This window comes from Heliconius melpomene, chromosome 12 (genome assembly GCF_056956725.1).
Source record: "Heliconius melpomene rosina isolate 202511_hmr_F chromosome 12, ASM5695672v1, whole genome shotgun sequence".
Taxonomy (NCBI): Eukaryota; Metazoa; Arthropoda; class Insecta; order Lepidoptera; family Nymphalidae; genus Heliconius; species Heliconius melpomene.
Genome location: NC_140400.1, coordinates 16,673,112 through 16,694,885, shown reverse-complemented (window position 1 = coordinate 16,694,885; position 21,774 = coordinate 16,673,112). Strand labels below are relative to the sequence as shown.

The following is a 21,774-nucleotide window of genomic DNA, read 5'->3' as shown; positions in this document are numbered from 1 at the left end:
TTTTTTATAAAAAATACAATGGTAATTAATCTTTTTTAACTCCTCACTGCATTCCCACACATTCAGTGAGGGTAAGCAGAGGGCATCTGGGAACCTAGTGTTATGACACTCCGTTTCAATTAAAATACTTGCGTTCACTTCTTCCGCCGAATTGTGTAGGCCTTGCGTAATGAGTGGCGGAAGTCAAAGTTAGTACTTCGTAAAGGATTCCAGAGTAAGGAATTGAAAACTTTAATACCCCCACACAGCCAGCCACAACTTCCTAGACGGTGTTTAAGTAAATTATAAAAATGGTACTGTAAATTTTAAATTGTTTAATTTCCAGTTGGAAAAGGTCGTGGGCTACGAGCAGAGGCGAAGAATACGAGCTCAAATAAGAATCGCAAAGAAAAATGTAGAAAAAGAGCAAATTGATTCATCAACCACCTTGAAAATAAGACAAAGTGTAACTAAAGAAACGAAACTAAGGTCACCGGACCGTCTACGTAAATCACCCGAAAGGAAGGTAAACATACAAAAAAATGTATCGCCAAGTCGACAAATTAGTCAAGTTAAGTCTTCCTCCCCCGCGCCCAACGCTAAACAAACTCAGCAAGTACCTTTATCATCAAAACCTCATGAATCAGGAAAAGAAGATAAGTCAACTCTAAATGAGTTTGCAAAAGAAAAGTCGGAAACAATTATCCACGAAAAATTACCAAGGCCAAAAAGTCCTTCCAGGCTATCTGTTAAAGTACCAACTAAATCGAAAAGTCCAATGCGTACTGCTAGTCCTGATAAAAAAAGACCTACGTCTCCAACCAAGTTATCGCCAGCGAAACCTAAATCCAATCGCTTCAATGAATATGCTTCTGCTTATATGAAAAAGGTGGGACTCAAGGATGACGAAAAAACAACAGAGATATCAAAAGTTAAGAAGATTTCTAATGAGGAGCAAAGAACTAAGAAAATGGAAAAACATACCGTTGAAGCCAACGTATCGTCGATTTTATCCAAAAAGTCCTCTGAACGAACTGTGACACATGATAATTTTGAAGTAAACACGACACAAATTAATGGAAAAAGATCACCATCGCCTGAAAATATTATAGATAAAAAAATCTATGAATCTGAAAAGAATCGCGTTTCTGAAAAGCGTACTTCTCCTGTCCGAAAAACATATAGTCCCGAGAAAATACCCCATAGTCTAGAACACAACATTCCCGCGGCGCGATCCCCAACTCCCAAAAGACCCCAAGAGTTAAGGCAAAAAACAGACACGGACGGATGTAAAACACACACAAAAAAGGAAATTATTATAACAACAACAATTGATATTGATAAGAAAATTCCTCAAAAACAAAAACAAGAGGAAAAACCATCTTGGGCGGTGAATAGAAATTTAAAAAAGACAACTGAGACTCGTACGTTTACAAAAAAGAAGGTGGAACCCGAAAAACCAAAGTACCGAGCAGTGAGTCCTTCTAAGGTGATCTCTAAGCCTATCGATGTCATCACGTCGAGCTATGGACCTGGACCCCTGGATGCCGACGGCAGGCCACTCTTTGGTATCAAAGCATTAAGAAACGGAGCTTCAAATTATCAAGGTACGTATTGTAGTCTTAATCAATATGATGTCATTTTTTATTCACATTGTAAATATTTACACAGCTGAATAATTTACTTGGTAAAGTAGGTGAGTTGTACACTACCTAAAGTAAATTATTTTGTTAGAACGTCACATACATATTTTATTGATAATCCAGCTATACCTTTTCATAGAAGTAACAGAGATGACAGTACGCACTTATAAGTGACTCGTAAGCCGTAAACGATAACAATACTAGTTTATATAAACTGTTGGCTAACATTTTTATTGGTAATCATAGTGAAAGGTACAGTTATTCGTCAAGAGTTCCACTCGCGGAACGGTGGTGAACCAGAGGGGACTGTGTCTGTGACCGCCTACTCCACGGAGCCTGAGGACTTGGAGAAATTGTTGCACAATCAGGGTGAGAAACCGTCTAGGATTCACGGTCTCGCTGCCATCACAACGACGAAGAAGTTCGGCGGCGACACCGGCACTACGTTTAGCGAAGTTCAAAACGTAAGCTCCTACTAATTTTATATAGCAAAAACTTTTGAAACTATAATTATTATAATCTATATTGAATGATTTAATCCATAACTATTATATGACGATTCCATATGTATTTTAATCATCTATACATTTACTAGCTTTGTTTTTCATTTGTACTTACATATACATATATAACATTACCTCATATACTATTGAAAGTTATTGAGTAAAGCGGTGTTTTTGTGGTCGATCTCCTTTCGGAGTAATGAATTATTACATTTGATTTTCCCGCTCTAACCAGACAAGGAGCATCTTTGTCACACACAATGTCTCAAGTTCAGGTGAAGTGTCTAGACTCTTTCTGCTTTGCGGGATAAAGCGTGAAGCTAAAAAATAAATATAAATAAAACAGGAAAGCCCCCTCTCATTTAGAGACAAGACTGTTTTTATTTGATTAACGCTTTATCCCGCACATAGCTCTGTTAATACCTACATTGTTGACGCATTAATACACAATAAGTTACTTGGTGGAACTCAACGCCGCACTCTTGTTACCAGAGCGAGGAAATTGAAATAATTATTAATTCCCTGAGTGAGTTCGAACTCTCAACCGTCACGTGTATAGTTGCACGCTGTTCCGCGCCACGAAGGCCTCTTGTTTAGAAATGTTGTGTAAAATAATATATTCCATTCACTAAATACAGAAAGAAGAACGTGCAGTTCTGGACCAGTTCACACATAGCGATCGCCGCGTGACAGACAGTAGAGTCACCACAAGCAATTTTGAAACATCCGACGACTTCATACAAAATGAGAAATTAGTTAATGTAAATAACGTGACGTATGTACAAGACAAGAGCGCAGAAACAGAAGCACATGAGAACCGTGGTCTAAAACAAATGAAATCTGACAAGGAATCTGTTAAGCAAACTACCAAAAGTCACAGTGAAAAAGACAAAAAAGTTGTAATGGAAAGAAGGGACAAAGAAAAATTAGATAAAAAAGAAGACAAGAAGACAGTGCGACAGAGTTCGGTGAAATCGCTTACAGAAAAATACATTAAAAGTGCAAGTAAGTTTTTTTTTTTGACTTCTCGATGCATCCCGTATACCGCATGTAAGGCAGAGGGACCTACTGTTAAAACACTCTGTTTTCCACATACTGCCAAATTTTTGAGAAATTGACGAGAAAATAAAAGTAATTCATTCCCCACGACTGGGAATCGAACTCACAAGTCAGACGCTGTGCCACTGCGCAACGGCCTCAAACATGTCATGCATATATTTATACATTATACATATATATTTTTATACATGTAATAAAATTGTGACTGTCTGTACGTACCTGTGGATGCTAGCTGCCAAATTTTATAATTTTAGGTTAACTGAAAGTACCCTATTAGTTTTAATTCCTTTTATAGTATCGAAATTCACGTTTTTTACGACATAAATGGTCAAATCTTTTTTTAAGGGCGACCTTTTTAGGAAATCAAGGGACTGTAGATCGTCATATAGTTGATATTCATATACTTATATGAATATCAACTCCATTTCTCCAAGCATTCCTGAGGTAAAAGCACAGTCAGACGGATGGATAACAAAATGATCTAAAGAGGGTTTTTTTTTCCTTAAAAGGTACAGAACCCTAAAAACTTAGGCATTGACTGCTAAACCTACTATTCAATTTTTTCCCTTATCGCCCTTTCACCTCCACTTCGACCCCGAAGCCCGAGGTCAAATGATACTCTCAAATAGGGGAATAATAATGACGGGACAAAAATGACCCAGTTCTAGGTAAATCATATTTTTTTCAAAAAGTATGGTTGCTGTAAAATTAATTATATTTTTAATTAAATAAATGTGTAAAATTAGTAAAAGTCAAAAAGTCTCACCTACATAAATTAACAAATAAAAAGGTTATATACAATCAAAGTTGCGTATGGGACAAAGTTGGGACTGCGGTGCTGTACGCGCGGTGCATTTACACTTATACGGACGATGTACGAAGAAAATGATTCAGTTTTGAACTAATGTCACGTGAATCGTTAACTTGTAACATTGTGAACACATAAATTTATCTTCAAAGTCAAGAATATCACTAATTTATGCGGCTAGTTCATAGAATGGAATAGAATATTGCACACAAAACATACAAATAACACAAAATATATATATTTATTATTAGTGTAAGTTAAAAAAATATAAATAGTTTAGTTAAGAGTGAATTTTCATTTGTTTCTGTTATGAAAGGTGAAACATCTAAAACCGAACGCCACGTGTACCCCAAGGCCGGTCTCATCCTGCGCACCTCCGCTGTGAAGGACAGCGGATCGAGCGATGCTGGTAATACTTTGATATATTTTTTGAAATAATTGATAGAACTCTGCATAGATGATAGTGATAGAACGCTACGCTGTCTCATAGCAGCGGCGAAATGAAAATAATTCGCCCCCAATCGAACTCACAATCGTCGCGTTTATAGACTGACGACCTTTAACATTGTATTAGTAATAAGCTTAAAAATATATTATTTTAACACAAAGACAATTATAAAATAGATATTAAGAAAATCCTGTACATATGAAATGTTATAAAAGCCATTTCATTTAAAATTGAATTTTATCGACGATATTTTCTTCAAGTTCACGTCGAGTGGGGGAGCTCAACGCCGCACTTTGCCAGAACAGGAGCGAGCAAATGAAATATTTGACAACCTATCGCGTTTTCAGCCGCGCGCTTGTGCCATTCTGCACTAGTTATATTAAATCACAATTCCTGTTAAATTACAATTACACTGTTTATTATATTAATATTTTATTTTTATTATTTTAATTACAATTTTATGCCTAAAACCAAATATTTTTTTTCCCAAGGCCGCACAAGGACAGACAGTGAACAAAGCCTGGGGTCTGATGACGAAGTGGTGACCACTACGACCACAGAACAAGTAGATGATGGTGTGAAGACCACGACCACTACCACCACCAGAACAAGTCACTCGCATGGTCAAGAGCGATCCTTCCTCGACAGCTCCACTAAGGTCACCGGGGTACAAGATATTCTTACGAGAATGAAGAATGCTGATATAGGTAAAATATTTGATTACTACATCCCACATTGCGAAGTAGAGAGCTTGTTATCACGTAAACTCTTATAAAAAATACACGTATATTAATTAATCTATATATATAAAAGGACTTGTCCTCACTGACTGAGGTAAGACGCACGCACAGCCGTAACCGCTGTGCGTAGAAACTTGAAATTTGGACAGATATTTACTTTTGTAATCTGGACATCCACTAAGAAGGGATTTTGAAAAAATTCAACCCTAAAGGGGCGAAATAGGGGTTGAAAGTTTGTATGGAAAAAAATTTAAATCGGCACCGATTTTTATAAAATTTGAAATTTAGATTTTTAAAAGTATTTAATTGAACACGTGTTTCATCGTTTTCTAGAATTCTCCCCCTAAGGGTGCAAATAAGGGGTTGAAAGTTTGTATGGAAAAATCTTTAAATCGATACAGATTTTTATAAAATTAGAAATTTAGACTCTTCAATATATTCTATTGAACACACGTTTCATGGTTTATTAGAATTCACCTCTCAATAAGCAAGCGAAGCTGCGCGCGTCCGCTAGTTAAAGATAAAGTTCTAGAAGAATCATGTCTTAGTGAGGTTTTAGTTAATATTTTTAAATAATATTGATGAGAATTTTAAGACGAAATTGTTTATTTCATTTTCATGGCAACGCTCCAAAGTAAATGTATCTACAGTAATGCTAATACTAGTGCAAAATCTAAATTTTTGCGCGTGCTGTGAGCCTGTGTCGTTGTGAGACGGGCGGTGTACATTTTGTTTTAACGAAGTAAAACACATCCAGATCGTAATACAAAACATTAAATTGCTTCAGAATCTTTTTTCTTAATAATTTGTTAGATAATAAGTGCCGTTACATTATACTATCGGTTGATAATGGAAATCGATTTACCTTTTTCTTATATGTATGTATGTGTTACGTATGTATATATGTATATATTCTTAACAAAATATTGCGTCAATAATTAAGTACAATTTAAATATAGAATTCTACTTCATATAAACTATATTTATATGAAATAATTCAATTTATTATACTAATAATTAAAGATGTACAGTTGCTTAGTTAAAGGCACTAATTTAAATTTTTGGTTGAATTAATTTAATCACGATAATCGGTTCGATGTACAGTGATAGAAGAAGGCGACACCAACGCTGACACGGAGGCGCGTGCTCTGCTGAACAAGTTCCTCGGCGCCAGCGTGCTGATGGCGGGCATGCAGAGCTACGTCACGGAGAAACCCTCTGGCAAGGTCGTGGTTAAACAGGTTAGTTTATATTACAATTATTTTTATTAATAGCCTTGTTTAGTCTAGATTATATAATTATGAGAGAATGCGGAATATCCGGGACGATACAAGATTTTATAATTTTCTTGAAGAAACTTACTGCACAAAAATATTTAAAACTCAAACAATTGAAGGAACATCTTTAATCACTTGCACTGTATGGAATAATTGATATTTTCACTACCTATAAATATTAATCAAGTATTAATACTTAAACAGTGTACTGGCATTATAAAGCTACGAGTTGAACGCACTAATCTCAGGAACTACTGGAATGGATTGAAACAAATATTTTTGTATTAAATTGTTCATTTATCGAAGAATAATAGAATGGTTTCGATTACCAAGGGCGCCCCGCTCAAAACATAAGCATCAAGTTGATTAATATGACGTTTTAATGGAGTTTATTCAACGCCCGCTGCAAATATGTTTTATGTTGACTCTTCTCAGTGTTTATATATAATTGTATATGATGTTGAGAGTACAGACGTAAATCGTATTTGGTTCCGTTAAATAATGGTTGAAACGGAGTGTCTTAACACTGAGTTAAAATGTCACTGCCTTCCCGTGCTTTGTGAAAAAAATAAAAAAATTATAGAAATATATAGAAAAGTAGTTAAAAAAAACAAAAAGCACTCTTTTCTTTGCCAAGTGCTATAGAATGTACCTACTCAGATTTCAAAATTACAAGGCGCTAAACTCGAGAGGTTTAATAGTAACTTCTGAAGTATGTCATTATTGAGGTCCTGACTCCATCATCAAACCAGCTTGATAAATGATAATGCTGTATTATTATATAGTAGTAGTATATACCTAAGCAGTTCTGCAACACAAGTCAACGTACCGATAAAGATAATATTCGTATGTAGTAATAAATTAGTAGTCGTAGTGTAAACCAAATACATATAAGGAACAGAATCCAAATGTTATTTAAATTGAATGTCCAGATTAGTTATTATGCCTTATTAGTTAATAGACACAGGGAGAATGAAATAATAATGAAACACTTCAGTAATTAGGGAAGCGAAACGACAACACACTATGTCTCCTTCGGCGGAATATGGAGGAAATGTCTTAACGGGAACGGAGTGTCATAAGTTCCCAGGTTCCCACTGCCTACGTGACGCAGCGATGCTGAGCGTGGTTTAGTCGCACTCGGGGGTTATAAATTATTTTAATTTCTCCGTTCTGGAAACAGGAGAAATAATGTCACTCGTGTTGCGTCGACTTTAGGAATAAAATGCAAAACCCCAATTTTTATTATCTTTGTAGAATTAAAAACAAGTCTGGTATAATTACATATAGGTATATGAATATTCAACTTATAATATTTACATGTAGCTTAATGCACATTGCACTCGAATGATGACTTGTCAGATGCTAAATTGGCATCGCTAGTGTTTACGGAAAGGGTTTCAGATGCAGGGGTTGGAGGCGAGCCAACTTTAAGTGCATCTGCTTAAAGAGACACTACGTCTAGAATGAACATTTCTAATGTTATAACTATTTTTATACATTTCAATTTTCCACTTCCCGCCGAATTCTAGAGGCGTTGCGTATAGAGTGGCGAAACTCAACGCCGCCCTTTGACTTACCAAAGCAAAGAAATAAAAATATTAAATATTTCATTTACTCGAGTGGAAATCGAACTCACAGCCTGTGGCTTCTACAGTCGCATGCTAGTGCAAATGCGCCACGACTGGTTTTACTAACTTGTGAACATTTTTACTTAGAAAGGTCAAATTTGACAAATAGGTAGATTGGAAAGTAGGGAACTAAAAGATTTCTCTAAACTCCTAGGGGAATATGAAAAAACGGGATTTTCCTCTTTTATATTTAAAAGTCCTTTTAAACTAAGTTGTAGACGACGACTAGTATGTAATAAATCCTTGTTTTAAAAATACTTTTCTCTTGCAATAATTACAAATAATATAAACAACTATAAGTCACATGCTTTATACGATTCAATCAAAATATCGACGCAGTTAATGCGAATGAGGCGGGTTTATAGAACTCTACTATTATCTAATCTAACACTAGAGACACTCCGTTGCCCACACACCGCCTAATTTTCGAGACATTGCGTTTTGTTTGGCGGAACTGAACGCCGCTTTTTGTCTTGACTAGAGGTAATGTCTCGTTATACAGATGCTCTTAAAGTTGGCTGCTTGATTTATGAACGTAGAAATATAATGCAAATAAGGCGTATTTATCGAACTCCACTATCATCTAATAAACAAAGCTACCGTTGCCGTTTTAAGACACGCGCGTGGAAGAAAATCGCCGCCGGCAAAAATAACCTAAACTTTTCACTAATACGTAACTAGTTTACAGGAAAATAAATCTTATTTTATCCCAAATACATATATCTCGGATGAAAATTTGCTTAAATCGTTCCCGTCTCTATATTTGGTTCGGTGACGTCAAAATACGAGTTACACGCAGTCAGTTCCCAGCAGCCGCTCTGGACGGTGCCCATTGCCTACAGACGTATATATTTATATAATATTATATATATACGTATAAGTATATAAATAACCATTTATTTGGTAACACTAGTGGTGACCGCTGTCTTGTTATAGTGTTTTTGAGGATTAATTGTCATCCACTCTATATATATATTTTTGGAGGTAAGCTTTTATTTTTCTATATATCTATTAATAATTTAAATTGAAGACATTGTGTCATAGTGGCATAAGTGAACAGTAAATGCGCTAGTTGTGGGTTCTATTCCCACTCGGGGAATGAAATATTTAATATTTTAATTTCCTCGCTTTGGTAAAAAGGCAAAGCGCGGCGTTGACTTACGCCACTCAATAACTCGAATATTGGGCGGTGCGTGTTTTAGCACTAGGTCTGCTCTACCTATACTAAATAACTCCTTTTATTTTAAGAATAGAGAATAGATACTACAGGGAACCAATTATTAACTAGAATTTATCCTATATAATTTCTCTTCTGTTGACTATAAAGAAATTAAAATTTTCGGATTACTATAGATATTTAGTAAAAGAATTGAAATTATCTCTGAATGCTCCCCTACACTCCTTAAGAAAACTTCCGTCACACAGTAACAGAAGAGTTTTATATAATTAAACACATATAAAAATTAGTAACTTAATTACGTTGCGAGGTCATGGTGTTTCGTGGTGCACAGGTTGCGTGATTTCCACACGAGTAAGTGAAATATTTAATATTTTCATTTGTTGACTGGTGTCGAATCAAAGCGCGGCGTTGTTCTCCACCACCGAACACTCATTGCCTCCAGAATTGGGCGGAAAGTCAGGAGTGGAGTGTCTTCACACTAGGTTAAGCTAGCGTGCAGCTGACAAAAACATAATTACAGCCAATCACGCACAGTGTAAATGCATCACGAATGGACGGACATTTAATAGGACGTAGAAGAAAGGAAATGAGATACAGTATAAGTGTACTGTTACAAACCGCATAAGCTATATGGGCGCTATACGAGTACATTATAATACATACAGTAGATAATATATTTTATACAAATTATTTTCACTAGAGTGAAGCAAACTCAGGCAACACTAGGCTCCATCTAGTGCTTAGACACTGCGCTCTCCACTCTTCATCCAATTGTCGAAACATTTCCGTGTACAGTGGCGTGGTCACCAGGGCGGGGAAATTAAATTATAATTTATATATATTCATTCCCCGAATGAGGATTGAACCCACAACCATCCTGTTTAAAGTCGGCCGCTGAAGGCCTCGTTATAGTTTATTTTTTATAATTTGTACTGTGGATAGTCTATAATGTAATAATAAAATACTTTCTATTGTCCTGTTTTAAATGCCAATGAGAATACATTTTTCCCGCTGATGTAGAGGTTAAAAGTAAAGTTAAAAAATACATTATGAAGCAATGTTTTCAGCATTTTATTATTTAATTGAACTCTGAAATATATGCTAACATTTTATGTAGCTATTAATGCGTGTTACCTACTTCCCATGAGGCACTTTCAACACATAAAATTACAAAGTAGTATTTTTTATGACACTGTGACATAAGAACGACATATTTTTTGGAGCGGAAATCTATTGAAGTGTTTTGCTATTATTTTCGGTACTTGCTTCGTTTCGAGTCTTGCAAAACGCGGTCTCGGCTCTTGGGCTGTGACCGAGGCTATGTGATGACAGACGGACTGTCACGGGAGGAATTTATGTATACATAATTGTACTCAAAGATCATTTTCGATTCACATTTTTCAATAATAACGGAAGTAAAATATATAAATTGCAGTCCAGATGGCAGTTACGCAATGTCCAGAAAATTGGGCGCAGCGTGGAGAACAGAGTGGCTTAGTAGTAGGTTTTGGAATACAAAAGTAACATCCTTTAACCTTCATCTTGAAAAAGCAGAAACTATTGACGATATCTGAACATGTGTAGAGAGTTAGAGACTCGTGCTGACGTCATCCAGTATTTATATTTCCTACGACTCTACTTTGTTTATTTGTGCTAAATAAATATTTCCGAATGTACATCGCATATACTCGAGATTTATATACACAAATAAAATGTGTGTGCGTCATTGACTCTGAACTTTCCAATGTTTATGGAATTTATAATTAAAATAGTCGTCGTGGACTTTGAAACATGGAATGGAAAATCTGTTTTTTCCTATTCCCATAGGAATTTTTTGATATCCTGTTTTAATGTTACCATACATATCCAAGCCTACCTACATACATGCCAAATTAGAATTTACCACAGTAGGTATAAAGTTCTACTTAATTTTAGATGAAATATGATTGATTTATGTAAAGAAAAAGATACTACTATAAAAGATACGTTTCGTTGCGGACTCCAAACAACACTTTTTAACAAGCTAGGTGGAGCTGGAACTAATTAACACGCACTTCTAATTGTTGTATAATCATGAAACTTGCAATTATATGTAGATTAGATGATAGTACAATACCAGTACCATCGAGCTGGTCTGATGATGGAATCTTGGACTGCCTCCTAGTAGACATATCGAGTTTGTGCTCATCACATTCATCTTAAATTCTGTTATTTTCGGTGTGCGAACTATTAATTTATCATTTTGGAATATTGAATTATTTTTTCGAAATTTCTACACTTTCTAATTTGAAATTTTATTAAATCATCGCGTAGTCTTAAAATAATGTGTAGAAAGTACAAACCCCAGCACGTTCCGGAGCTTTAGTCAATCATGTAAACAAAGTATGAAGCGCGTTTGTCTAATAATAACCAAAGTGCGATCTAAATATAGGCCACATGTGGGTCAAATACTTGAAATATCTGAACAAGTGGAATTTTTTGCTTAATATTTCACACCGTAAGCTATGAAGAGCCTAATGTCCTAGATAAAATTTGCTTAATTTCTTACTCTATAACATATTTTAATTTATCTCTAATAGATAGGGAGGCGAAGATGCAAACTCGGGATTTACTCGAATGTCATTGAGATCAATTTCTATTACTTCGGCTTTCCCTTCTAAAATAAAATTTAGCATGTAACTAACTTACCCTACCTTAATCTGATGCGCTCGAGAATGTCAGATGATCAATTTTTTTTTACTAATCTGATCCTTTATTCTAGACGCGCGGCCATGCATATGGAGCTCATATTTGGTGGAAGTACGTAACCGAGTATAATGAATCCCCAGTATCTTAATCTGCCGCGCTCGAATAAATCCCGAAAGTCCCCTCTTCGCCTAAAAATTTTTTAAATATTTTCATCAGTTTTTACGTTCCAAATAAGCAACAAATATAAAAAATACTTACCTATTTACAATAACATTAAATTATATGAATGATAATATAATGACAATGATACAAACTATCCCTTTCAATGAGAACCATTATTTCCATAGGCCCCGCCCTTTTTGCAAAAACATAACGGTGCTGTGATACAAAGCGTGTAAATGTTTTTTAACGTTTTATAATTTGTATATTGTACATACAGCGTCGCTTACCACTTTCTTTATGACGCAATTAAATATTAGCAAATCATTGTCTGCGTTTGTTCCGACGCGACGTGACGTCAGTGTACGAACGCCGTCTCTGCTCTCTGCGGGCCGCTACCACCGCGTATCGGGAATCTCGTGGATACTTATAACTAAAAGTTTTATCTGGGAATTCAGCCCTGCATGAGTTCAGCTGAAATGGATATAACGAAGAGTTTTATATGGCAGACTCTTCAACAAACTCCTCTTTTTTATAATATGAATATAGATAGTACTTTGCTTATCCAGAAATGGCAATTTAACATTAGAACATGTAAATAAATATCGCTGGTACAGTGCCAAGCGACGCGTGCGCAGCTAACGACCTCAGGCCTCTACTCTACGCCAGATTTGGTCGTGCGTCGGTCTTTCCACGAAAACGCCAAGGTTGGCTTTCCCTTCCTTGTCTTGTGCTAAAATACAAAGACAGTATAAATAGGTCACTTTGAGTTCTTTGTAAATATATATATTTCGCAATATTGTCGTGTCGGTTCTCGTGAGAATGTGTGTATATTTAAAATATCCTATAATATAATATCGTAAGGGCCAAGTAAATAAGCAAAGTAGTAGAAAACGAGTTGTCTTAATACTCTGTCTTCTTTGCTTATTACCAGGATAAGCGGTAAAAAGAGTGAATTTAATAAAAAATTGAGCCTGATGTTTTTAATATTAGGCTCAAATAACATTCATGAACCCAGCCTCATGTTACACTATATTATATATTTTGTACTCTGTGTAACAGTATTTAAAAAGAAATTTTCCGCAGCCACCGTAAAATAGAAAAGCTATAACAATGTACACAATAAAATACTCTACTATTGGGGGGCAATATATAAATGCTGGTCAGTGTTCACGCTATGATGACAGTGCGGTGTGCTCTACATGGTCATACGAGCGTTGACTTGCATTATGAGGGATTCTATGAATTAGTATGAACAAACAAACAGAGGATAGAGTAATGAGCGGATTCACCATACCCATTGTCTTATAATGGGTGTAGCAGAATATTAAACTAAGTGTTAAGACACTCCGCCCCCCACACATTTTCAATTTTTTAGATTTACTCCACCATACAACGCGCAATTGCGTGATGAATGCCGGAACTGAACGCCGCGCTTGGTCTACCAGAGCTGGGAAATGAAAATATATTAAATGTTATAACTCCCTCGAGTCGAAATTAGTTCATTAATTCACCACTGTCGCACTTACAAGTCGCTACGCTACGAAGACCTCTCGTTTTCTTTAAAAAAAACTGTTAAATCAGTAAACAGTTAAATACATCAAATATTTACTAATTAAATCAACTTTCTCTACAAAGACTTAGGAATTTAGAGAGGAGTCAAACAAAGGTGGCGTCAATTACAATACGTTTGTTCAATCTTAGTGGTTTCTTTTATCTCTGGATCCCGCTTAGACTGGGTTCGATCCACATGAGACACGAAGTCTGCTTCTCTTATAGACGAAGTTACAAAGTGTGGCGTTCAGTTCCGCTACTCACCGCACAGTATCTCGAAAATCTAACGGCAATTGTGCAACGGAATGTCTTATAATTAGTGTTAATAATTTCATTTGTTTGTGGTTACTACGCAACCTGAAACACATTACGTATTCAATATTGGTTGTTAGCGGTTGGTAGCGTCTGCCGCTACTATTGACATGCGCGTGCGCACATCGATAATCTTTCCCAGTAACAAGTAAATATTGAATATGGATATTATGAACTCCGAGAAATGTGCTATGAGTATAGTTAATGCTTTTCATAAGAGTAATCTTTGCGTTTTCTTTATTATTCATATTTGTTTTATACGATACAAAAACATAATAACGTTTGTTTTATATAATTATTTAACATTTTAAATGAATGTAAGTTATGCGCGACAAATCCGTTCAGAAAAGTTTAATTTAAAATGTTCTTTCTTCATATGTCTCACGTATTTTGCTTCGTAGTAGCGTCTATGTAAAATGCTAAAGCACTTCGTTTCTCGCCCTTTTTAGATAACTCTTGAAATTGAAAGCCACTTTCATATGAGTATGAACAAATCCATATTTAAAGAATCACCTAAAAAAACTTTTAATTACTATATTTATTCATATACTTTAAATCATAATTATCTCTTTATATTATGCATATTGTATTCTCTTTTCCACGTTAAACTCATCGAAATCGTTTACATAATCATTAAATGCGATCTTCTACTATCTATAATAAGTAACAACGTAACGCTATCAACCTGCCGGCCCACCTGGCGCGCGGCCAGACCTCTCGCCCTTTGTTGCTGGTTCTGGTACAGATGTCACCTGTGGACGGCGCCTCTTCCTACTCACCTGATCTAGTTTTTGCTAAGTTTACATAATATATTTAGTAATTGTTAGAAATATATGGTTTTTTGGAAATGGGCTGCTTTTTAATGAAGTCTTAAGTTTGTCAAAAGTCAAAACAACTAAATATTATTAATTTATTATTAAGCTAGAAACTGACAAGGGATTTGGCGACGATAATAATATTTAAGATAAATATTTGATAAAGAATAACGTAAATAAGATTGTTATGTTAAATATCACTAATAAAACAAAAGTCTACTATAATAGTAAACGACATACCTATAGACGTAAGTTTCAAAATTTTGTTTTCACTCATATTAAGTAAACTATTTATAAAATAAGTAAAATTTTTCCATGACTTCCCCATTGTGAGTGAAGCGTTGCGGGTGAGGTGGATAGTAAAACATGAGAGGTGGGTAATAAAATAAAGTTTCAGATCCGTCGTGTCACATAAACGTCGTAGCCGATGAAATTTTACAAAGTGTTTACGAGTTAACAAACTTATATATTACTAAATATATGTCCTAATTCACAATTACCGAGGACACTTAGAATGTGTGATAATACACTACTTTTAATTATTTCTATGCGATAACGGGTAATCTAGGGTATCAGAGAAACTACTTCCTACCGCACCTATTAGATGAAGAAAAGAAAAAGTGGAAAAGTAGTCTTGTATTTAATTACACATTATATATCACCAGGAACACCTCTTAAGTTTCGGGTATACCATGATAAAAGGATTATCAATATCGACCTACTAAATAAAAGAACAACCGAGATACACCAAGAATTCAGTGTTTCAGTCAATTAAAAAAACCTTCAATAATTTCTAAATCGCCACCTTTTAAATGTAAGCTGTCGCGTCGCGTCGCTGCATTGCAGCCAATGATCTAACATCTAATGTTAGTTGCGCTACTATTTTAGCACCGCCGCGCCACCGACACCGCCCGGTGACCTGCCAAAAATGTGGCCCACTGCTCTTCTGCAGAAACGAGCCGTGCATATTTGTCTTTTTCCGTTTCTTTATACCTGTCAACAGAGGTATAGGTTAGCCTCCTATAAATTTCTGTAAAATCAAAATCTAATTTAACAATTAATTAGCGCCTTCATTTCCGCCTTCATACTGTTTCGTAAGATTAGTCGGAATGTGGAGAACGAACTGTCTTAACACTGCAACCCCTCTGCCTACCTGATTTTAGGAAAAGCAGCTTTTTCAAAATTAAATACTTAATTGTCAGCTTCACGGTGTATCCCGCATACAGCAGAAATTTTACAATAACATAAAATAATTTAGTAAGTTTTAAGTTCATTAACTTAAATATTTTTATATTTTTTTACTTCAATTCAAAACGCTCGCCCCTAATTAATTTTAAACATTAAATCGTTAAGCTTAATAATTCCTTTTTAGTTCAGAAGCACATTTTTCAATTACATTGACCTCACAATTGTTTTTGAGACATCAATTAATGTTGTAATTGTCTCTATGTATGTACGTGCATGGAAGTATTAAGGTGAACCCTGAATACTTTCTAGTTATAGGTATACTACTTATTTTATTTTTAACAGAAAGTTAATTGCTACTTGCTGATACTCTCCGTCTCTCTTCCTCTTCAATCGGATCCACGTGACATTTGAAACTTAAAATTCAAAAAGAAATTCCCCTTACCTACAGATTTTGTCAAAACTAATTAATAATATAATAATTAAATTATTCTTTTTCTTAGTTCCACAATATGCCAGTACATCCGCCAAGATTAACAGAAAATTTTTCAAATGAAATTGCATTATAAAACAAGAATTAGGACTGCAAGAGGCAGACACAAAAAGCGGTCGTTTTGTTGCATAGCGTTGTAAAGCACAGCAAGTTTACTGTGCACGTGACCTAAGTATGCCGCAGGGTGACTCACCGTGTATATTTGGAGCGCGTCTTCTGGCGTTATTTGGGAACGAAATGACAAACAAATACATGTGTATGTATGTATCGTTAGTTGATGTTTGTCTATTTTTAGCTTTACTCTGCATCCCGCTCATAGCAGTAACCAGAGGGAAAGTGGGAAACTAGTGTGAACACATTCCGTCCCCATTAACACATTACCGTCTAATGCAGTGTTTCCCAACCTTTTTTGCTTCATGTCCCACTTTTCCATGATAAATATCCAAATTGCCCCCCTATAACTTTTCTAAACCCCGAATTGCCCCCCTTATACATCAATATGAAACATTCTATCTGTATAAACCACAACAAAAGGGTTAAAGTTGAAGCAAAAATTCCCAAATCGCCCCCCTTAATATCCTTAATCTCCAAGTGAGGCGTACGCCCCACGTTGGGAAACACTGGTCTAATGGGAATCGACTCTACAATAATACTATATACTGTTGCGTTTAGGTACGTTATAGGTACTTAAATATTTAAAATTTAAAATGATGAATTGCGACAGTATTCACTGAGATTTGAATGAAACTGTATTTGAACCCACGCTCCTTGGAATCTATCCAAATGCTCTAGTCAATAGAGTTTTAACCTATATGCTCTTATCACACTGTTTTGATGGGTTAACATCTGGCTGTAAGCACGGTGGTTGTGGGTTCGGTCGATCTCAACTGGCAATGTCTCTGCCATCCTTACTATATAGGGAAATATAAGACTTATATAAAAGTGAACATTTTGATTGCACGTTCTCGTGTCAGAAACTATTCCATTTATCGAGAATGTGCCATGGTCTGATGTCACGTCGCTAGTAGAACTAACGAGATGCTGCCGATATCTTCTGGGGGAGTGTGGACTCGCAGTATATCGGTCTCAAGGTCTATGAACACCGCCCACGAAAGAATGTCGGGATGTAGCGCCGCTTGGCACATTTTTTTCTTAATTTCTTCTGGTATTAAGGTTATTGTGTAATCAGTGTTTGTTATGTTACGTGAAGTTGAATTTTTTTTTAATAACTATATTTTTTTAGTTTTTCGCTGTTTCCCACACATAGCAGGGTAGGTAGAGGGAACTGGAAACTTCGTGTTAGGACATTCCGTTCCCATTAAGACACTTCGGTACCTCATTTTCCGCCGAATTCCGAAAGTGGCGATCTCAACGCCGCGTTTGCCTCATTACCGTGTCATTTGAAAAAACTAAACTTTAAAAAAAATCAAACATCAACTTCACACTGTATCCCGCACACAGCAGGGTGAGCAGAGGGAACCTAGTGTTAAGACACTCCGTTCCCCCCATTTCTGCCAAATTCTGGAGGCATTACGTGTTGAGTGGCAGAACTCAACGCCGCGCTTTGCCTCGACACCAGAGCGAACCTCTATAAATTGTAAAACCACAAAACACCTACCGTACAACTAATAATAATAGTGAAATCTATGATTTGCTTGACATTCCTTTTGAAACATTTTTCTATTAAGTTACTTTATATTTTTATTTACTGACTAATAAATGGTCTGATTTTTTGGGGAGAAACAGTCTGATTGTAAGAGCGACGGCTATGAGTCGCAATCCCAATTCCCAACTCGAGGCCATAAATGATTTTCATTTCCTCAAGCAAGACTCTCGAGTCCGAGTGAAAAGCGGAGAACTAAGTGTCGTGATAAAAAATTCTCACTACCTACTTTGCTAGATGAAAAAAAACGTGAACATATAATTTAATAACTTTCTCTACAACACTTAAAAAATTATAGGCTTAAAATATCGAATGAGTCACAGGCCACAGATAGAGAAATATCTGTATATTAAAAGAGCTGTCAACTTGAAGGGCGACCTCGGGCAGCCGTGACAAGGCCGCTACAAGCCGCTACAAGCCGCTACTATATTGAATTTTTCTTACACACCTTTGTCGCTTGTTATATTCTTTTAAAAAGATTAAGAATAGTATATAAAAAAACTTTATTAAGATTTAAAAAAAAAAAGTCAAATTTTAATAAGCGGAGAACGCAGTATCTTAACACTACGTTCTCTCTGTTTCTCGCTAAATCCTACAAATTCATACCCCGCACATATAAATGTGCTCGGAGCTATAAATTATTTCAGCCTAAACTCGAGTGGTTTTCTAGTAACAGACTGATACCATATGAAATATTATTTTTATTGTATTGTCACCTAAACTACTTACAACAGCCAAATCGTTTTTTTTTTTTTGCCAGACAGGACGGAAAGCCAAATTGAATAGTGATAATATTATATTCATTCTTAATATTTAATTATATATTTATTACAAGTGGTCTAAATTCAGTTACTTATTTTTTATTAAATAGTTACTAAATTACAAGTAGACCTAATAAATGTGTTTGAATACCACCAGGAAACCGTACAGAGCAGTGGTGGCAAGGAGACCAGCAGCCGCCGGGTAGAGGAGTTCGACATCGACCAGTGCTGGGACGAGCGTGTTTTACGCAAACTTGTGAGTATATTTATATAAGTTATGTCAATATTTATTAATAATTGAATAACAAATTTCATACACACTATTACCGAATTTAAAAAATAGAACAGAGCCTCAAAAAGTATATTTTATTGTTATATTTACAACAATATGTAATCATTGTGGATTCGAAGTCAATGCATAGACATGTTCCAATAGAGTCGTCTTTATAAGTTATTACATTTGTCTCCAAATGTAATAACTTTTGTCAGTGCAGTACAAAACATATCATAACTATAATTATAATTGCACTTTCTTTTTTTTTAGCAACACGTTGGTTTCCGTATATAGCGGGATAGATAGAGAAAAGGTAGTGCTAAAACACGCCGTTCCCCAGTTTGTGATGGAACGCCGCGCTTTATCTTTTTTACCACAACGAGAAAATAAAAATAAGCCAATGGTGGCCTCTGTTATTATTGTACTTAGACAAAAATATTACTGTCTAAAATTGTATTTATTACAGGTATAAGAATTATTATAGACATAGGTATATAGACGACTAAACTCACTTCCTTCGCCAACGCGCAGTCATCGACGATGACTGACACTTTAGTCGGAACACGGAGATGTCTCTGCCTCATGTTGTGAATATGCTGGCAGCAACACTGCACGAATATCCTTAACATTTTTAAAATTAATCTTATGATTTAAATGTTATACTATTATTATCATATTTGGATACAAACTAAAAGAAAATGAAGTTTAGAAGATCTCTCTGCCAAACGCAGAGATTAAAGACGTACACTTAATATAAAAAATAAATACGCGAAGTAGCAAAAACTAGCATTTGAAAGTAAAAACCTAATGGTAAAGGCCCCACTCAGAGACGTAATTTGTCATCAACCGGTGTGACGGGGCGCCCTCGATAACCACTAAGCACTAATTAAATAGTAAATAGATAAACACTTAAACGGTACACGTTCTATTAAGTTTCTAATCTACAGTCACATTAAATTATGATTCATACATTTATTTTATCTTCGTGTATATTTTTGTATTATCTATACACACTATAGTTATCTTTTATTTCATAATAAATATTGTTAAAAGTGTAACTCACTCCTCTCTCCTCTGTGTGCACTAATCTCCGGAAGGAAGGCTACCCTCTGTACAGTAGGCACTGTTGATTGTTGTTTTACATTTGAACACTGAGGCAAGCTGCAAATAAGAATCACTAAATTATATTTGTACTGAATATTGTGGATAAAACAAATGAAATTTTAAGGCTAATATATCGTAACGGATGTGAACCTGCATATCGTCGGTGCTTTCGTTGTAAGCATGTAAGTATGGTCACGTGGTCCGTGTTTGAGTTTCTACTGTAAAGCGGGCGGAAAGCGAAGAACAGTGTCTTTTGCGGCGTTGAGTACCGCTACTCAATACGCAATGCTTCAAGAATTCGGCAGTAAGTGGGGAGAGGAGTATTTAAATAATGGACTCCCAGGATACAGGTGAAGCTAATATTGCATATAACTTTAACGGTACAATAGCCGTAGTAAAAGATATTTATTAATCTTAGGATAATATATCTTGGAAGGAAATATAAATATTTAGACATCGTTCGTCCCAGATCGTTTTAAAGTATGAATGTGTTACATACACATAATTGTATAGGTTTCAACATTTTACTTATGCAATCATTATCTTTATCTAAAACGTAAAAGGCCAAGCTCAGTAATTATTAAAAAGAAAACAACGTGGAACAGAAGTAAAGGGAGAAAGTATTTCCAAAACCATGTCGAAGTACACTTAATGTGACAAAACCGTACTCTGTGTGTGAAATGTATGCAACAAAGAGCTATTGAGTGTGGTCAGTTCCGGTTCCCGCTGACCACTTCCGGTTCATTGTGAAAACTCTACAGAGACGCACTAATGATAATAGTACCATTTACTGTTTATTTATTAAATTATTTAAAAAAAATCTATTATAGACGCTTTCCGACGGCATTGGATAGTTTTTATAAACTTCACTACTGTTCCTGTTGCTAAAACACACTAAGATCTGTCCACTACTCAACCCAAACGGTTCTCACATAAAAAAAACAAGCAACTTACATCTTTATTTGGATTATTGAAAGTAATCGACAAAAAAAAGCAAGTGAAATTGTCCGCCGTTGTAAAACGACATTGCAATACTTACTTATCTGTCATTAGTTCATACCGTTTGTGCGGACGCACCGTCACCACTAGCCATCATAAATATTAACATTAAATATCAACACTTTTTAGGAACATATTTTAGGTATTCAAATATTAAATGAAGTTGAATTTTAAATTAAAGCTTAAAAGTTTATATCGGGTGTTAAACAGTTGTGACCTTCTTTGTGGATACAAAACATAATGATGGGTGTTACACAAGTAAGTGTCGCAGGCAGTTTGTTTATATCAATACTTAATTTCGAAAAAACCAGGAAACATTTCCACTTTAATTCGAAACAGTGTGTTGAGTAGCGGAACTCAGCGCTCTGCTTTATTTAACCAGAAAGGGAAAATGAGAATAACTTGAATATTATATAATATAATTAATATCATATAATTATACCCCATATTGGGTATTGAACCACTGTCCCACGACTGTCTCAAGATATTTCGTTATTCC

General features: G+C 35.4%; 1 protein-coding gene across 6 annotated transcripts in view; it reads left to right on the top strand.

Annotated features, from left to right (window-relative positions):
- LOC146534201 (uncharacterized) overlaps nt 1-21,774 on the top strand; it is a 60,667-nt gene that overhangs the window by 30,682 nt on the left and 8,211 nt on the right. For all 6 annotated transcript variants that reach the window (XM_085195402.1, XM_085195401.1, XM_085195399.1 and 3 more), the window contains 7 exons: nt 326-1,586; nt 1,869-2,086; nt 2,764-3,130; nt 4,309-4,401; nt 4,932-5,147; nt 6,285-6,421; nt 19,056-19,154. In XM_085195402.1, coding sequence (XP_085051528.1) covers nt 326-1,586; nt 1,869-2,086; nt 2,764-3,130; nt 4,309-4,401; nt 4,932-5,147; nt 6,285-6,421; nt 19,056-19,154 — 2,391 coding nt within the window. The remainder of the gene's footprint in view (nt 1-325; nt 1,587-1,868; nt 2,087-2,763; nt 3,131-4,308; nt 4,402-4,931; nt 5,148-6,284; nt 6,422-19,055; nt 19,155-21,774) is intronic.